At 41.0% G+C, this 20460-nt stretch overlaps 1 protein-coding gene across 2 annotated transcripts in view; it reads left to right on the top strand.

Annotated features, from left to right (window-relative positions):
- The window catches only part of il1rapl2 (interleukin 1 receptor accessory protein-like 2), a 242353-nt gene that overhangs the window by 151264 nt on the left and 70629 nt on the right, over nt 1-20460 (top strand). For both annotated transcript variants that reach the window (XM_019884024.1, XM_019884023.1), the window contains exons 3-6: nt 899-1068; nt 1412-1515; nt 14710-14896; nt 14979-15132. In XM_019884024.1, coding sequence (XP_019739583.1) covers nt 899-1068; nt 1412-1515; nt 14710-14896; nt 14979-15132 — 615 coding nt within the window. The remainder of the gene's footprint in view (nt 1-898; nt 1069-1411; nt 1516-14709; nt 14897-14978; nt 15133-20460) is intronic.

Here is a 20460-nt window from a genome sequence, read left to right as displayed (position 1 = left end):
AGAACTAACTTGACTACAATGACAATGTAGGACACCAACCCACTATGACGTGCTAGCGGGAATACATGGACCAAATAGGTAATCAGATTGTGCGCAATTTACAGCAGAGCGCAGCATCGAATTGGAAACGATAACGGCAACCTAATAACCGCAGCCTATATACCTTACCATCCTTCCAATCCCAATGGGACGCATCTCTTCTCCATATCCGGCCGGTCATTGAGGTGCAGCATTTTCCGCATCCTGAGCATCTGGCTCGTACATGTATGGTCCAATATACATCTTGCCAACAACCTCCTCTTCCTCCAACTCTTCAAACACCTGAATACCCTCAGATAAATTAGAAACGTCGCTTTCTGAATCGATTTCTGACTGGCTTTGTACACTTAGTGAGCCCCGCGCGTGTGTGTGACGCCATACCTCTGGGTTTGACGCTCGTCAGGATCTCCTTTCAACAAAATGATTACTTTGTCCAACAAATGAAATAGAAATTATTTTTTCATTCCGACTACTGGATGTTGGATTATTCGGCCTTGGTCACGATTCTTGTTCCAAGTGCCTGTATGTTCTTGTCCTTCATGACTTTGCCTTGTAGTTTTCTCGACATGTTTTACATAGTATTTCTCTCTTTTTGTCTACTTTTATCTTTCTCTACGGTTGTGGAATCCGATTTGTTCTGGAGTACTCCGGAAGTCCTAACAGTAGATCACAGGAGCCTGAGAATGTGAAGAAAGAAAATACTATTCTATCCTGACATATTACCTGCTTCTGGAACTTGTTTCTGGTTCATTGTGGCTGACCAAGTCTCACCCTAACATTGTTGCTTCATATTTTGCTTTTCTTGGGTTCTCAAAGTTTTGAGAAAAAAACATGGTATTCTCTCTTTCTCTTTCCTCAGTTGATGGGTGCATCGACTGGTCAGTGGATCTGAAGGAGTACCATGTTCTGGCCGGTGAGCCAGCAAGGGTGAAATGTGCCTTGTTCTACAGCTACATCCGGACCAACTACACCATGGCCACAAATGCCAAACTGCGCCTCATCTGGTACAAGAACAAAGGGGATGCTGAGGTATTTGAGAAATATAGTTTAGCTCACTCACTATCACATACTTGACTGTCATTTTAATAATTATAATTTTGGTCTCAACGGATAACTATTGAAAAACAGATTTGTTAACCAGCTAAAACCAAGAGATGATTGTATTGTTCGACAAATTACATCAGCTTTTTCATTGTATTTTGCTGTAATTACTTTATGCTTTCAATTTAGAAAGTAACTGATAACCAAAGGTATACATTAAAAAAACATGAATAATTAAATGTACCTTGAAGGGATGTTGATAAATACAACTCTAGTCTAGCAAGTCTTTTTGCACAATCCTTCTACACTGAATTCTCTGTACACTCTCCAGGAGCCCATCATCTTCTCAGGCCATAGGCTGAGTAAAGAAGACGACTCCATCTGGTTCAGGTCTGCCGAAATGGAAGATAATGGTTTCTACACCTGTGTACTAAGGTAATGTGTGCATGCGCCCTTCGAGACACTTAAAGGTCGTCTTGTGTGAAACATCGCCATTTAAAATTGGTACTGCTATCATCATCTTTCTTCAGTTATATGATTGACTCAGACCACATGTACGACAGCAAAGCTGCAACTGTCCGCAATTATTGAATGGCCAAAGAGTGTAAACAAAACCAAGTTGACTGTTCACACATCTGCATTTGGATTTGTGGTCGTACAGCCGTTGAGTGAATTGAAACACAGCAGTATCCTTCCAATGCTAAATCAAAATCACCATTCTCTATCTCTTCTTGATTGAATTTGGCTTCCTCCTCTGCACCTTCTACTGCCTCTACCCCATCCCTCCCTCCAACTCACTTTTTTCTTTTTTCTTCCACACAGAAGCTGCTTTCCTCTATCTCACCAGCTTTCTCCATCTTCATATCATCTGCAGATTCCCCCCACCTTTTATTACATTCAGTGCATCTTCCTTCCTGGTCTGTCTGCACCAAATTCCATTTCACACCACCATCGTACCCCTCCACACTATCCGCCCACTTCCCATTCTTGCCAGGGCCTGACACCTATCCTCCTTAATAACCGCCACCCCCCCCCCCAACTTCCCACCCAGTTCCCTGCTCTCTCAGTATGACAACCTAATTAGGGCTTGGTGACTGTCATTGTCTGAGGGGCTGTTATTAACACCCTTTCTTACCCATTCTTTCTTTCTCTCTCTCTCTCTCTCTCTCTCTCTCTCTCTCTCTCTCTCTCTCTCTCTCTCTCACACACACACACACACACACGTTCACATGCACACATGCAACAGCCTGCAATACCAGAAGGTTCATGCATTGCTCGAAGACTTACTATCATGTGCAACAATACAAAGGTCACTGGTTGTACGTTCTTCAATTGAACAATTACCTTTGTACTTGTTGCTTATGTATGTATGTCTTTTTTCTGGCTGCTGAGAGTCCCGCGCAGAGTACTCCATCAACTTAAGTCTGTCTTATACGTAAGTTCATGCCAGATAAAGTATGTGCTCTGTGTAGAGCGACTCTAAAATGTGGGTATTCCCTCTCAAAACTGGCCTTGTGCACATTCCACCATCAACTTAAGCATTTTTCCTCCTACGTGTGCCAGAGGTTATAGAAAGTCAAGCATCCCAGGAAGGTGTAGTGTCAGATTGCACTTCAAGTTTGGATGCAGTTGCAATATATGTCAAATGTACAAACAATATTGTAACTAAGAAATCCAGTGTTACGTTTGGTCCTTGAGGTTTTCAGGTGCTATGGTCCTTCATTTTCTCACATTTATTTTGTCATATAGAATTGAACATGGACAGATATCTCTCGGTATTTAAGCTCGAGTTGCTCAGTGACACATCTCAACGTCAAGCATTCTTCCATGTTTACTGCATCCAGCCCTTCCCTCTATAGCCGTGTCCTGTCTGCATCTGGGTCCATATTCTGTGCCTCACATGACAGCAGACTCAGACACAATTTCCAGAGCAGACATGAGCAACTCCTGGGGTAGGTTATGCAATCTACCTTTCCACCACAGCTGTTCCGATTAATGTAGTAGCACATGATCAGAATAGATCGTGTCACATGCAGAGTTGACCGCAGATCTTCAATCGGAATTACTTCAATTGGATTGACAGAAATACTGACTAAAAAATTCCTATGCACAAAAGGTAGAATCTGGCTCTATATGTTCATGGCCAGTTGGTTTACATGGTGGCAACTTATGGCTTCTTCAATTTCCTTCTGTTCTAGCAATTCAAAGTTTCAGCCTAAAAAAATGTTCATAGCATGCGTTACCCGCAGTCACTTGGCAACGCTCTGCCCTATTAGGACGGTTATCCCTCGATTGCAGTGAGCATGTGTGTGTGTGTGTGTGTGTGTGTGTGTGTGTGTGTGTGTGTGTGTGTGTGTGTGTGTGTGTGTGTGTGAGGGCAGATTGTTACACAAAAAGGCACAATCTGAAGACACTATTTCAAAGCCAAAGGTGCAAAGTTGAACAAGCAAGTTACTTGAAAATAACATTTTCGAAGAACCAAGCTGCAGCAAAAAATGTGGGGGATAAAGAGACAAAAGCATAATGTGAGAGGGTAATTTTGAAAAAAAATATCAAGACACAAAGCTATATAGAGGAGGTTGGATTTGTGTTGGAGTGTTAGTGGGGAAGGAAGAGAGAAAGAAAAAAGGAACCTATTTCCTTCAAATGTCTGAGCTCCTCAGTCAGGGGACATTCTGTAGGTCTTAGAAGAGGTAACTAAGTGAAAATTGAGCCTCCCTCATTAACAGAAAAGAATAATATTAAAGTAAACAGAGCATACATGAGAGAATAAATACTCTCTCTGGAAAAAAAGAAAGAATGGGCCAAAGTCAAATGTGTCCCTCAAGAAGGTTCCACAGGCCATTTTTTGAGTGTATATCTAAAAAATTAACACCTTTTACGATTGCGTTTCAGTCTGGCCAAGAAAATAATCAGTCATGTATTGAGGTTTTGACAATGTAGAACACTTTACAAGCAGAGGTTGAGAGACACCATGCATTCGTTATCATTTTTTGTACTTAGTTTACCCTGATGACTTGCGCTGAATGGAAACAGCCAGCGGATGGAGGACGGAAAGTAGCTGTTGATACCGAGCCGTGCACACACCTCCCAATGAGTATCACTCTTGTCAGAACGGTACTTGGACTTAATATTTTTATCAGAGGCCCAAAAATGGTGCGCCAAATTCCCTCCTTCAGTCAGCTAGAAAGCACCCTGGGCGGCCCGACCGGCATGATGACTGGTCAGCTGGACATCCAGTCGCCACCCCCACCACCAACACACCATTTGGTAGTCGTGACATGCGCCATCGAATGGAAGGCTCCTCCCAGCAGGTCATTCTCCAGCGCTGGGGAAACCACACATCACCCGCTTCCTCCTGGCCTGCCCACTCTGCAGCAAGTCCGAGACCACCCGCCACAGAGCTGGCCGCAGAACAAACATCTTCCTCTCACTGTGTATGGAAATACTTGGCGTATTTGTTCCCCCAATCATTTTTATGCTTAATTTTTAAATTTAGAGTAGACAGAACCAAATGGAAACTGCTAGTTTTCCCAGTTAGCGGCCTTGTAATGCGCATACTCGTTGGGGAATGCAATAGGTTGAAAACCGACTGCCCTGTATGCCAATTAAGTGACAAATTTCACAAGGGCTGACATGACGGAGTGTACTTTTTTCTTTTGTTTAAATCATACACTGCCATTGATAGACAGTTATATAAATAGCATAAAAACTGGGAGTGTTAATGCCATGCGATTGATCGGCACCCCCTTCTTAGGCTACTGGTCGATTGCGAACGACGCAATGGGCAGCCCTGCCCTAAATTATATATTGGTGTGAATGTGTTTGGGTTTCTGTCGATTGCCTAGCAATCATTTCAGGGTGCACCACACCTCTTGGCCAGATTCACCTGGGCTTTGCTCCAGCTCACCCATGACCCTTATAAGGAATGAAGGAGAAGGTACAAGAAATGGATTGGATGGATGGATGGATCATACTGATGGCTACATCTTCTTACTTATTGTTCTCAGTTTTACCTTTCACTGACAACAATTCCAAGCAGCATGTAACTCAGTTTTACCTTTCACTGACAACAATTCCAAGCAGACAACAATCCCTCTTCAAATGATTTAATGGCGGCATGTTCCTTAGGTTATCCCGCGGCATTTTTATACAATGTATTCAGAGGCATGATATGTCTTGAAAAAGCTGTGCTCGGTCTGTTACATACACACTGGAAGTACAAGAATTGCACTCCTATTGCTTCGAGTCAATGAAAATTAAAGAATTGAAATAGAGTGCTCGGCTTTAAAAGTACCTTTCTGTTAGATCGAAATGATCTGGTATCTCCCATACTGTAAACAGAGGGCAGAAACAGTGAAACCTCATCATAATGCGGAACAACTATTGTCCATTCTCAAAATTTAATATCGCTTTTACAGAGGAAACACAATTTTACTCCAACCCACATTTTCACCTTTTATGTGAATTCTTCTCCATTTTTGGATGATTCTTATCCTCACATTCTGAAGTACGTAGTGCCATCTGTCCATCCAGTAACAAAATGCCACCCAGCAGTTTTAGTTGCCAACATTTCAAAAAAATAACCCATATATTTTTTATGGACGAAATGAAAGTATGGTCGATGGATCAACGCTGACGGATCTAAACATGCAAGCGGTTTGGAGTTGCTCCCCATCACAGCTTGTAGGAAAGCGTGTCCACATCCAGAGGATGATTTGGGAGTACAGATAGCAGTGATTTATGGGCCTGGTTCATAATCACTATTATACTTGCCAAAGGTGTTTGATGGAATTGAAATCAGGGTTCCAGACTCAACCAGAATTGAAAAGGAAATGCTTTCCCCAAAAATGTTTCCGTAATATTGGAAAAGTAAAATTGTTCAAATGTCTGAACTGAAATGACGTTTCTCTTCTGAAATGTCGGTGTCATTGTCACTTATAATTGCATGAGGCTGTTTTGCCATTTAGTTTTTGTCAATGAATTCAAACGAACAGCTGATTTGTTTGCCATCTGTTTCTTGGGGATGTGTGCGCCTCTGAAGCCTTCTTCTATCTCAACTGCTCCCATGTGGTCTTTCTCGTAAGCACAACCACCTGTCTTCCTGTACGGGATAATTACACTTCCATGAAAGCTCACACAAAAGAAACTTACACACAGTCACAAGAGTATTTTGTAATGCCAGACAAATGTTTAACCTTCTCTTCTTCAGATTTTTAACAATAACGAGAGCAAGCAGGCACAGGCCCGCACAATGACGATGGAAGAGGCAGTACAGGAGCGAAGGAGAGAGCGGTCATTTGAAGTGTCTTTGGCAGTCCTCTATGACTTGGCAGCCATTGAGTCAGAACCACTCTCATGCCAGTTAGGGCCACGTGCCAGTTCATGCCAGCTTGAGAGCTTGAGCCATGCTTTTGAGAAAAGAAAAAAAAGGTTTAATTGCATTGAAGTGCAACGTTTTGGGTTTTTTTTTTTGTTATTGGTGTTCTAAAATACTGCACAATCTGAGCTCGGGTGATATGGAGGAAGGCTTAAAGACAAAGGAGTGCAGAGGCAAAGACCACCTGCAGTGAGGTCTACCGTTACAGAGACTGCTGTGTGTATATAATGAGGCTATTGATTTGATTTTAATATTCAAAGTAGGCCTTTCATGTGTGTGACAAAAGGGTCTCACTCACTAAAAGTAGTGTGGGAATGATTTCCTTCCCAAACCTTTTAATTATCTTGAAGTTGGCCTCTTCAGCAGTGACCCAGTACTCATCAGTAGAGTCCACGTTACGTAGCCCCATGTGAAAACCAACTATGGATGTTTGTGACTTGATCATGACCATACAAATGGAATGTCCAGTCAGTTGAAGGAAAAGCAAAACTACTTTGCGGGTTTTCACTTTTCGCAAGGGGATCCCGTACCAATTAACCACAAAAAATGAGGGATTACTGTTTTCTCCTTTGTGAGTCAAAAGAATATACACAAATATTAAATTTATATATTTTCCCATTAAATTAACCGGCTGCTGTGATCTGTATAAAGAACAACCAACAATTTTGCCAAAGGCTTACACGGTCTTTTTCCAAACATATCAGCTGGTCTACATGTTGTTTGGCACCAAGACACTTCTGTGCGTGCTCTCAATGGGCCTAATTCACCAACCATGCGCATGCACAAATTTGTGCACAAAACGTGCGTACGCAGTAAGAAGTAATTCTTTGAGCACAAGGGGATTAATAATCGAGTTTTTGAATAAATAAGGCAGGAGCACCTTTTTGGTCTGTCCCTGTCCTGCGACCTTGCACTTGATTCATTCAGGTTTGCTGATGTTTGTGATACCAGTTGCGATGTGCCGACAAATTGCCATCTTCCCATTATATTTCAAAGACTATTGTCACGTTCGTGATGGACCCCAAAAAAGCAAGCGAGAGGGAGGACCAGGGTGTACTTGACGAATTGTATTTTAAACGAAGAGAAAAACTAAATCCAGAACTCAGACACGAAGAAAGCAAAAATCCAAAGTAACAAACAAAAACCATGGCTGACACTAAACACTAACTGTGACCGTAACATGAGCGAGAACAAGAGCGAGAACAAGAGCGAGACATGAACAAAAACATGAGCTAGAAACAAACATGACCTAAATGTGACAGGAGCAAACAAACAATGACCTGACAATGAGTGGTCGGGCGGGAGTCCTTTTATACAACTAATGACGTAATGACCAACAGGTGTGACGCTGCAGTTGGAGCCCTACAGTGCCACCCGTTGGTCACAAACAGAAGTGTGACAACTAGACATGGCAACCTTCTTGTCAATACGATCTACACGCAAACAAAGGCATTGAGTGGTCTTAAAAATCTACTCTTCCTCGCTGCCACGATCTACGCTGTGCGCTTGACAGAAATCCCCGGGTTGATTCAAGATGACGCATCTGAGCGAAAAAAGAGTCATAGTTGATTAAAAAGAACACTCAAACTTCAATAAAAATTCAAACGATATTAGGAATTTTGAGGATGCAATTATTTTGTTAATTATATTTATTATATTGATGAATACAGTCATATAAAAAATATATATATTGTGTCGATGTGTGGCCAGCATTGACAGCAACAAGTCCAGGGCAATCGATGTAGCTGGATCGCCTGGCAGACATTTTCCACGACTTTATCTATGGTCAATATTTTTAATGTTAATAGTTAAATCTCCTCACCTCAGTACGTGCATGAATAAGAAATCTCTCTGGCAGAAAGGCCTCTGAGCCCCTGCAAGAAAATTCGATTTGCCACATGCCAATTCACCAGCCCAACTTTCAAAGCCTTCCTTTCCACCTCATTACATGGAGGACATGACACTTATTGCACTGCCAGTGATTGTTGGCCTTGGCTGGAAATGATGAGGTGCAGAATCGAATGATATGGACTTAATCTATTACAATGGTGCGGCACAAATGTTGCTATTTTTTTTCATTTTTTATGTTTCCATAGTACACTAAGCTGTCCTACTATACTAGATCTTTTGCAGTCCTTAGATAAATGTACACAGTGTGTATATACAGAAAGAGAGAGAGAGTGTGGAGAGAAAGAGAGAGAGAGAGAGAGAGAGAGAGAGAGAGAGAGAGAGAGAGAGAAGGGGGATGTATTTTAAGATTTTCAATCAATTTTTTTAACATTTCATTTATTTTATAGCACTGATATATGGATATGGATAACCTGACTGAAATAAGATAATGCTTGGTAATCTCTTTCTTTCTGGGATACCTAATGCAGTGGTTTATCTGACGGTGTAATATTGTTATAATCTAAAACAGGTTCAGGCAAAAGCCCTATTTTTATGACTGCCATAAACTCCAGATCGATTCAGGCCACTGCAAAGATCAAGGAGGGGGAAGCACCACCTTCCCAGCAAATTTTTAAAAGAACCGACCACATTGACACCCACTAAGAGAAAAGCAACAACTATCACTTTCATCGTCACTCAATAAATTGAATGTTTATTGATTGTCTTGGTAAAATAAAAACAGCAGAGGACGATCACTGACTCATGTAATGGAAAATGCAATTCATAAAATCTTGCCATAGTTTAAATGTATGCGCTTTTCTGTGCAGATGCCTCAATGTGCGCAGGTGTCATCCTCCCCCTTGCTGCCTGTTAGTTAGATTGATAGTCAAATTAATCTGCAGCTCCATCCAGGTATAAACACGCTGCCTGCTGGCCAGGATACATCCCCCTCTATTAGCACCATAACTCAATGTGCCCTGCAGCAGCCTAGCCTGAGCAGTGGAAGGTAATTGCAAGGAGGACACTTGATTTATTGACAAGGTTGATACGGTGGATTACAAGATGATTGGGTGATGAATTCATTTTACATTTCAGGCAATTGGCTTTTTTTTTCTGAGATAATTCTGCCACAGCACAAAGGTGCTTCACAATATTTTGAGTGCAGTGCATAAACCCTTTGTGGAATATACCTGAGCTCAACTTTGTGCTGAGTCACGTTAGCTTTCATCCATTCGGTGTTGCGGTTCTATGATTATGTTGACGGTTTAATTTAAATTTGTTATGGTTTCTGTTGTCATTTGCATTAAAACTGTTTCTCCACTCAACTGTTGTACAATGCAAGAAGGACAATGCATCTCATTTGTCCAAAATTTGTCAAAACAAATATGTTATAGGAATACATACATGTGAAATTATGTTCACCTAGTGAAAAAATAATGAAATTATGTTCACTTCAATTTCCGTAATCTTTTTTTTTAAATTATTTTCAAACACCCACTTATTTCCTTGGTCTACATTTGACTTTGAATCGTCAAAAACAGTGACTGGTATCATGAATCACTATCAGGACTGGCGATTTACATCTTTGCCAACATGATGTCCCTTAAAACTGTATTTCACCTAGCAGTAAATGCTTGTGAACGTAGTGAATTTGGGGTTTCGTTGGGATTTGTAAAAGGTTGCAAACATGTTGGCAAACTGTTTTATTTCTCACAAACACTTTTTCACTTTTTCTTGTTGCAAGGACGTTCGGTAACAAGGGCGTCTCCAAAACAGCCTTCAGCATTTGTAAACAGTTCGTGAAAGAGAAATTTGAAGCCAAGGGCCAGACTGCACCAACTTGTAATAAGTTTTTTTTGTTTGTTTGTTTTGTTCAATGTTTTGTATTGTTGGAATCCATCACAGCGGTGAAAGTAAATGTTGCTGATTTTTGTCAACATTCATCAGAAATTTGACAAATCAACATTTGCGACCTTCACAACAACATTCGGAGCTCAATGGGATACTGCCTTTAGATCCTTTCTTGGCCAACGTCACGATGATGTCACAGTGTTACCTGGAGTCAAAAAAACCGAAGATAGGAGTAGACAAAACCATTTTTTAATTTGAAAAATGTCATCGGGTTGTGTTTCTGGTTGCCAAGACCATAAAAGTAAAAACAAAAACTTGAAATTCTACCGTATCCCCGCTTCTGGCTGTCAGAGAAATCGCACACGGCTATGGTACAACGCTATTTCATTTTACATAAAATTTACTATCATGAAATGTACTATCAATTTCAGCATAGACAATGATATGGGTAATAGACTTAGTTGGGACTGAAATTATTTTAAGTTTGTCATTATTTGGGGGATTCTTCAGGCAAGATGTTTTTGCCCCCACCGAAGCCACACCCTGGAAATGACGCCAAATTATTTACAAACTGTGAAGGGGTCTTTAAGCAACATCCAGAATTGGTCAGGGAGTTCACAAGGGCAACTTTGTTTTTCGCATGTTGTGAATTTGTAGGTCTGGCAATAGATTTAGCCAAAGAGCAAAACAACACAGTCATCAAAGGGATGAAGGAGCCATTGGATTGAGAAAATACCCTGTAGCATTTTTAGCCACAATGAAGGCACAATTTGTTCCTTTCCTCGCTCATACCACTCACACATGCGCCCAGAGAATAAAGGCACCACTTTCAAAATAAATACACTGCTTATTGAAATCCTATTATGACAGCGATTGTGCATAGGCTTGATGTGCTCCCTGGACCATAAAACACAGGTATAATCCAGGTCTGCTTTATATTGACCCAGCCCTATTACTGCTGCGGAATACTTTGATGACTGCTTACAATTTGACCACTTTTTTAGAGAAAAATAGTTTTACCAGAAATTGTGATCTGTGTAGCTTTTGAGCGTTTTACCATAGCACTGCATGGCAATGGAAATTCACAAGAAAGTGATGCTACTCAGCCAATAAAATTTGAGATGGACATTGTGACATGGAATGACAAGGGAGAGGTGTATGAAACAGACCAAAAGATGAGTGAGTCACTCTTCTTCCTGGGAGCACAACACTAGTGTGTCTGATGTTGCACTTAAGTCATAACTGAGGTCACATATAGTAAGCAGTGTCAAGGCCTAATGTGTTGAATCCACCTGTACCCTGATCCATTCATCCACGATGCAGGGTGTGCTGACCCGTCTAGATGCAGCCACCTATATACGCCTAGGTGGAAATTAGTCCACTGAGGTGTCTGACTATGCTTGTCGTATCAGTTTATGAAAAGGTCTTTAATAAAAACATAACATTTGGGAAATGGACATCTACACATGTACAAAGGGGGCTAAAGAACAATGATCCATCAAGGAGATATTAACAAAGCCAAAGTAGTTGTACTGGTAAAGACTGGATACAATTAATTCAGAGTCACCTTTAGGGCTATCAGTCCATCTCTTCAAAATGTAATACAAAGTAGATAGTTAAGGAGGTGCAAAGGAGCTGAAAGTATCCATGTGAATCTTGCTTTCCAATTTTGGAAAATGGGGTAAGTAGGGTTATTGGAAAAGCTTATGCTGGTAAGAGGATTTGTGCGTCTACATGGATATGTGCCCATGTAGCAAATATAAAAAAAAAAAAAAAAGTTTGGCTCTGGCTCTTCTATGCATCAACATGGCATCAATGTAAAAAAAAAAAAAAAAAAAAAAAAAAAAAAAGAACATACTGCCTGCCACAATTGTCTGAAATAGTGATGAGTGAAGTGTGTTATAAAAGATATAAAAGAAGTATCATATTTAAACACCACATCTATTTAATTTCATTTTATCATCATTACGTCCTCAATTAAGGTATTTAAAAGGAGGAATTTCTCCTTAATGGACGAGGGAAGGAACAGATTCGGATAAAAGTCATCAAACAATCAGGCCTTGACATGAACACCCACTAACTTACTGGTGAATTTAAACTGCAGTCATGCGATTTTAGCTTCACTAGCATCATCACTTCCGTGGGTAAATTTCACCGGTATGCCAGTAGTCCATCAGATCGTCTGTCAGTTACTGCCCCCCCCACCCCAAAAAAAAAAACACCATAGTTGAAAAATGCAATGGTAAGCAAGCGCTGTATTTGATTTGATTGAGAATGTTCTCTAAACTTTATTATGTCAGGTGATGTATGTCTCCTTTTTGATTCATAACTATCTGCATCGATCAAAATGGATCAAGAAACATTCATAGCTCCAATCTATTTGATGCATTGTTGTTGTCGGGTTTGAAACTGCATATTCTTTACCGCCAATTTAGTTTGACCAAATCAAAATGATAATTTCTGATTTACCGTATTTATACCATCAACTTTAAGAAATAAAGAGTGCATGTAAAATAGAAGCTACTGAAGCCTTTTGTTTAGTGGACTCGCCCAAATCCACACAAAGCTATGTAAGCTTTGTGTGGCTTTGGTAGCTGAAATCCGCACCACATTAGAAATATGCAGCCAAATACTGATAGAGGCCGGAACAAAATTAACATTCAGAAAGGATGCATAGCATGCACAACATGCTTTTGACGCAGTGTTGAAGGTTGAGCCGCTTATTGTGAGATATCATACACATTTAAATGTACATTACTGTATTAGCTAGAGGATTTTGTCACTGTTGGGTGATAAACAAACCTTTTTTTTTTGTTTCGATGAGCAGAGAGGGGCGGACCATGACACACGATCAGAACACAATCGTTTCAATAACAGAAAGGGTTTGAATGAAAGCATTTTAGTGCTTCATAACGCCGTGTCTATGATAGGCATACATAAACAAATACCATAAAAGATTCAAGAACGTGTGCCTATATATGTATGTGAAGTGTGAATAATGTTCTACCATAAATATTTTTATTTTTACAGTTTAATGTTCTTATTCAGTGCCTCTTGCGAGGGGGGATCCAATTTTTTTTTTTTCCTTTTAATTCACATTCACGCTTATGGTGTGAAATTAAATGATCCATCTCAAGCCATGTGCAGGAAGATGTGATAAAATCAGACTTCGGCAAGTCTGAAAACTGAGTCATCGTGTCCAAAGTCAATATGTGTGATATTTTGAAATAATACAGTACGGTCCGTTAAAAAAGAAAACCATTAACTCTGCAGCAAGATCAACAAATATAAAGGTTCACAGATGATAGTGTTTTTAAACTGAGAGGAACATGCTGCTAACGGTAAGTGAATCACTGGAGGAGAAAACTGCTGGCTGGAGATGGATTGATGAAGAAGAGACAAACTGAGAGATAGATGGATGAAAGGCTTTTCATTCTTCTTTTTCATGCTCAGTGGTCCTGTTTAAGTCACTGACTGGAAAAATCCTTGTGTGTGTGTGTGCGCGCGCGCGTGTGTGCGTGAAGTGAAAATAACAGATATCAAGGAGGTCTTTTGTGTCTAGAGGTGAACTTGGAACAACACACACACACACACACACACACAACATATTTTTGCATCACAAATCTTTGATTCATCAATTCTGAGTATTCTGCAAACAAATGTTGAACCTCTTCAGAGCATGCAACCGCACAAATAAGAACTGAGCTGCCATTGGAAAAAAACCCGTCAAACACGCATCCTTTGCCCAAGATGCACAATGTCAAACTACCTTGATTCATAAGAACAAAAATAATTTTAAATTAGGAATTTCCGCATAATAAACTGTGAAAGACACACACACACCCACACACACACACACACACACACACACACACACACACACACACACACACACACACACACATGCGCGCACACACACTAAATTACCCTGAGAGATTTTGACATCCAATAATGTGCTGCATCATTGAATCGTGCAGATCCTAGCTTGAGTTTGCACAATTTTTTTAGTGGTGTAACATGTACTTGGGCAGACCCTTGCAAACGTTTGCCACTCATTGGCTGTGTCCAAATTCACATGTTGCGTCTTCCTAAAGCTGCATTTTCGGACACATTTTTCGGCCGCATGACATCAATTAAGGCGTGACTTGACCACACGTGGTTTCCAAATTCTAGAAAGACAATTTGCAGCCTGGGTCCTTTGGCGCATTCAAAGGCTTCTCCTCATGTAGCCGTGGCGAAATTGGACAGGCTTAATGTGAGTTTGGACACCCCGTGCGGTCGAGTCGCGTTGGAAGTGGCATCATGCGGCCACAAATGCAGCCTTCGGGGGAGCCGGCCTGTGAATTCAGATACAGCCAGTGAGATTTCAAATTTAAAACAGCTGGGATAGGCTGCAGCTCATCCATGACCAAAATGAGGACAGGCAGTACAGCAAAAGTGATCAATCCAAGCATAAATTCTTCAATGAAGTCATCATCTTTAAACCTTGATGTCTGTTGTCTCTTTAGGAACTCAACATACTGCATGAAGGTGTCTATGTCCATGACTGTGGAGGAGAGTGATGAGGGGAAATGCTTCAGCAGCAACATCCGCTATCTGGAGAAAGCCGAGATTACCCACAGCAAAATGATCACATGTCGTGACATAGATGACTATTTGGCTCCGTACAAACAACCTCAAATGACATGGTACAAGGTATGTCACACGGACACACCTGAGATGAGAGCATTTCACCCTTTCTTTTGCCGTTTGATCAGTCATATGTGTGCCCTGTCAGGAGTGTGAGCGGGTCGAATGGAGAAGTTCAATTATCGTCAACAATACACACATATGGATCCCAGAGGTAGAGGAGGAGGATGGGGGGAATTACACCTGTGAGTTGCAGTATGGATCCAGACTGGTGCGGAGGACAACACAGCTCAAAGTCACAGGTAGGACACAGACTATTCATGTGTTTCTTGTCATCAGGGGTTTTTGAGCCATGCTTTTGTTCGGTCCATGACCAAGTACCTGTTCGCCATGGGTGAACCTACCAGGGGCCTATAGCGTCAGTCAACTTAGCTCCAAAGATCATTGAGACATACAAACCTGTCCACCACAATAAGGTGATGGCTCGGGGAGGAAAGAACAATTGCAAACAACAGAAAAGTTAGATGCATTCAGTTTAGGCTGTTGTCCTCTGGATGTCACCCAAAGATGACAAATGGTTTGCTGTTTTGAGCTGTTCTGAGGGTGAGATACGGTTTATGGCCTTTCTTTGGAGCAAGCCCAGATATCCGAAACATCTCTTGTCAAGTTTGGTTTCTTACAAATTTACCGGGCGACCGGGCCGTTCATGGCAAGAGTCCCGGGTTACTGCCTAATGGTGCTTAGTGTCATGATCTAATTTAGAAAAGGCCTGTTTCTGGCCTTCGGCTGCTGTTGTCACAGAAATCACTTCCTTAGTGCTGATTCGAGTCATGGCCTCACACTATACAAATGTCATGGAAATGTATTTAGTCAGTCTGCAATCTTGAACTGCCGCATCCATTACAGGACAGATGCAGACACTCCGTAATACATCTTCATTATCTAAAGCTGGGGTCTTCAATTCTGTTCCTCGAGGGCCGGTTTCCTGGATGTTTTCCATCTCTCCCTGCTACAACACGGCTGATTCAAATGATCAGGATCGATATCCAGTTTATGAAGACCCTGCTGATTATCTGGTCTTTTGAATAAGGTGTGTTCGCAGCCCGGAGAGACGGAATAGATGGGCCCTCAAGGAATACAAATGAAGACCCCTGATCTAATACACTTTGAAAGTTTCCTTCTGTGAACAATGCAAAACCACATTTGTTTTTGTACGTGACTGGCTCAATTTATGTAATTGTATTTTGTGCCTTTGTGACATTCTTGGATGAAACGTATTGAGTTTCAAGCTTCATTTTCTTTTGACTTAAGCCTGAGTTGGCAGTAATGTCTGACTTCCATCAGCAGTTAAGTGTTGCGTCTGAAAGGATAAAGTTGCAGTGCCTGCGAATGAGTGCATATCTCCTTGTGTTCTGTTTTTGCATATGCAATTTCAATATGTTGCCTTTGAGCAATGGAAGTTATCTTCTTTGGCACAAGCTTAAACATTGCCTTTGCTCGACGGACATGTGACATTGTAGTGGAACCGCATTACTCTGCTGTATATGTAACATTTTGGGACATTGAACTGTCAAAGTGTGATGTCATATTATGTCTTGAGTCTTTGCCAGTACTTGTCAGCTGGTTGCCAATAGCCACGTGGACGACTGAGCAGAATGATTGAATACATTTTATGAATATCTTCTCCCCACCCAGTTTTCCAATGCATTTTTTTTTTGTTCTTGTTTCCACCAGTTTGATCAAACCCTCAGCCAGACATTTTACAAAAAAGGATTTTGATTTGCATTTTCTCTGACTCGAGTTGTCATAGATGCATTTCAGTCACAAGGTTTGTGCAGTTCGACATGGAGCAATGAGTAAAGATTTCTGCATTAGTTTCTTTCGGTAGCTACTTGTCATTGACTGGACTACTACCATATCCTTTTCACCTGTGGTTAGAAAGGTACAGCGAACAACCAAAGACTGCAAAGACAAAAATGCTGCAAAAAAAAAAAAATAGATGCAAACAAAACGAAAACAAAAAAAATACAAATACACATAGGCAAACTAAAAAAAAAAAAAAAAACACACACAAAACAACTGCAAAACAAAAACACTGCACGCCAGAAATGCTGCAAATATAGAAATGTTGCAAACAATAAAAAAGATGGAAATGCAGAAAAAAACACAGAAAGAAATGCTGCAATCACAGCAAACAAAATGGATGCAAACATTACAAAAAAAAAATGAACCCCAAGTGTTGGTCTGCCCCGTGATATATGATGGCTGTCGGATCAATTGGCAACGTTTTTTGACGTCATGTGATTGCTATCTTTAGTCGGGCTCCAATAGACAAACCAGTATTCACACTCATAATCACGTATATCGACCATTTAGTGTCTAATTAACCCAACAAACATGTTTTGGGAATGTGGGAAGAATTACCTGGAGAAAAGCCTGTGGACAACATGCAAACTCCACATAGGAAAGCAGGAGCTCAGATTCCAACCCCCAACCTCAGAACTGTGGACTGTGATGTGTGGCCCACAACGCATCACCATAACAATGGAAAAACAAACGACTCCTTTGTTGTCAACTGATTACACATGCCTTTAATTCAAAGAGAAGTCTTCGGGACTGTTTTTTTAATCACGGTTTGGTGTCTTTCAACTCACTGAAAGCCAATTAACACTTTGAGCAGAGCCTGTGGAAAATGAGGAAATAACAACTAATTTATGGACATCCTCCACCTCGGAGCCATTAATCATAGGAACATCATCACTGGCACATGGGAGCGAAAGGCCAGAGATGTACTGGAGCAATATTGCAATCAAGACAGTCACTTGCTGAATTAAACTAGTCAGTCAACGTAATGGTTTTTCTGTTGCTTAATGTTACGATATTTGAAATGTATCTGTGACTTTCATTTTATATTTTCACACGCCGTCTTTGTCTGTCATGTCTGCCTGTCTGTTTTGTTTTCAGCCCCAGCTGGACTGAAGGGCGTTTCCCTCCAGCGGGCGCACCTGTTCCATGTTTGCCAAGGACTGCCAAGTGGCCTAGTCTCTTGTCAGATTTATTGACCTTGTTCGCTGTTGTGCTTCAAGTGTAGTGTTCTAGACCTCACTCTTTCATAGTTGCTCTCATTTTATCAAAATACTTTGTATTTTCATTGTTCCTTTTTATCGATCTTGATCTTTGGTTTCGCGTTATTGAACTTGTGATATTCCATTGAATTTGTGGTGTTCTCTTTTACCTTGCCTTTGGAAGCACTTTTTTGTTTTTTTGCATTGTTATTTTCCTGGCTCCTTGTGACCGGCGATTTTAGTTTGTGCTTTGTCGATGCGCTTTTCTGGAATAAATGTTTTTTTTTTTTTTTTTATCATGCTTTGTCTGAGCCTGCATTCCTGGAATCCAAAACATTTTTCGGTTCGGACAGAATAATCCGACCACCGTGGATTTCGCAGACTCAGACAAATATAGCAATGTTGAGTCAACAGGGAAGCGCGCTAACAGAGCTCCATGGCATGGTTGCCCTGTAGGCTCAACAGTTTGAAAGATTAGGCCAGCGTGTTGAGCAGCTGGGCACCCAAGGGACGCCCCCCTTGGATTCTCAAACTGCTAGCATGGGGGTGCCACTTACCCCAACCCTTTGCCGGAAACTAAATTTACCCCATCCGTCACGCTATGGAGGTGAGCCCAGACTTTGCAGGCAATTCTTTCACCAATGCTTGTCGATTTTTGACCAGCAAACGTTTACATCCGCCCATGATAGTTGCAAGGTTGCATTTATCATGAGTCTCTTGACCCGTCAATGCATGGCCTGAGCTCTTCCGTCCGTTTATCACGGAACTACATCGGGTTTTCCACCACCCAGTTCAGGGCATTGAGGCAGGAGGTCGGTTCTTAGACTGTGTTCAGGGTCGGCAATCCATTGCTGACTATTCTATTGCTTTCTGTATTTTGAGAGCATTATAATGGAGGCACTCACTCATTCTTCTGTCTTGGATTCACAAGCCAATGATTTAATCTTGGAACTCTCCGATGTTATACTTGAATGAATCAGCCTGTAAGACATCTGTCAGTGTGTAGCAAGACTAAACATCGTTTATCCTGTGTGTCTTTTGGCAGCAGCTAATCACAGTGCTTTCAATATTAAATAGACGATAGTAGAAAAGACACAGTCACTGCCTGTAGATCAGCTGGTGGCGATGATTTTGATTCCTGTAAACACTTTAGCTGGAATGGTGTGCTGGAAGTAGTTCCAACGTTGTGCAACCAGAATATGTTCGGTAAGATTTAGGCTTGATTTGCTTCATCAACATTCAGCTTGTAATCAGCAGATGTGCCTCAAGGAAGTGGGGTAATCACTTATGCTTGCAATAGTGTTTTTCTGTTGATTTCCCGGAATGTCTACTCGAGAAAATACTCAACACGGAATTTCAAAGGGTTGCATGACAGAAGCTTTTTGAAAACAGAATTTTCCAGAATTTCTATAAACCCCTGGTCATTCGGTTTGTGAACACACACAAGACCAGGAGTGTCAAACGTATGGCTTGATCAGGTCCGCAAACTTGTTTAATCCGGACCATGAATGAGATGTTGTAAAGTATAATAATTAATAGGGCCTGAGATTACTCAACCAGCCTAACCTGGTCAAATGACTGAAATTTGTTGTACACAAGTAACACTGATGTCTATATTTCACATAACACTTCCTTAAGATCATAGCCTGAATTACAGTATGTATAGTGAAATTTGTTTATGGTCATACTGTAAACCTGTAAAGTGTATGTAACACACAACTTCTTAATCTTTACAAGTTTCGACATGAGCAAGTTATGACCAATTTTCAACACACATGCATGGTGGCTGGCACCAGCGTCTGTGAGTTGGGCTGCTACTTCTAGTTAATTGCTGCTGATTGCTATAGTGATAGCACATGAGTCATGACACTAGCGTTCACATGACTTTGTCGCACTTCCCTCAGCGCAGGTCGAAGCCTTTGATCGGCGCAAAAAGAGTCACAATGGGTGTGGTTGCTTTCTGGGCCTGTCCCAGAAATTCGACTATTCACCAACTATAATACGGAATTAGATGGATGTACAAAAGTTTTCATCTTGTATATTACACGTGCAGAAGAGGAAAAAAAAGCTAAGAGGTCAACCTGTGTATAGTCATTTTTCACACATGCCAAACATTATCATCAAATCCTGTTGTCCTTTACTTTCCAGACTAAACTCAGCACATTTTCCTCCATGAACTCAAATGTTCTATCCCTGTTTTCCCCGCCTCGCTCCAAGTAACCCATTTCAAATCACAAAAGAAACAAAGTCTCATGCATTTTTCAGAACCATCTCAAACTAAAATGCGCATTGCTGAAGTATACAGCCTTCTGACCAAATCTAATACCGGTGAGAAATGCCGACGTCTAAGATAGTAAAGGTTTGCGTCTATTGACAGAGTGACAGACAGTGTGGGAATTTCAACACAGTGCAATAAAATACATCTTTATTTACAGAGCCTTTTACAACACAGTGCAAAATGTTCTAAAATCTCAGTGGAATATTTTGAGCCTATTGCTACATTACAAACACACACACGGGTTATTTTCTCTTACATTCTTGTCTCTCACTTCCATACCATTTTGT

Source organism: Hippocampus comes, unplaced genomic scaffold (assembly GCF_001891065.2).
Source record: "Hippocampus comes isolate QL1 unplaced genomic scaffold, H_comes_QL1_v1.1 scaffold156, whole genome shotgun sequence".
Lineage (NCBI taxonomy): Eukaryota > Metazoa > Chordata > Actinopteri > Syngnathiformes > Syngnathidae > Hippocampus > Hippocampus comes.
The sequence above is the reverse complement of the archived record's forward strand: the minus strand, read 5'-3'. Positions and strand labels throughout refer to the sequence as shown.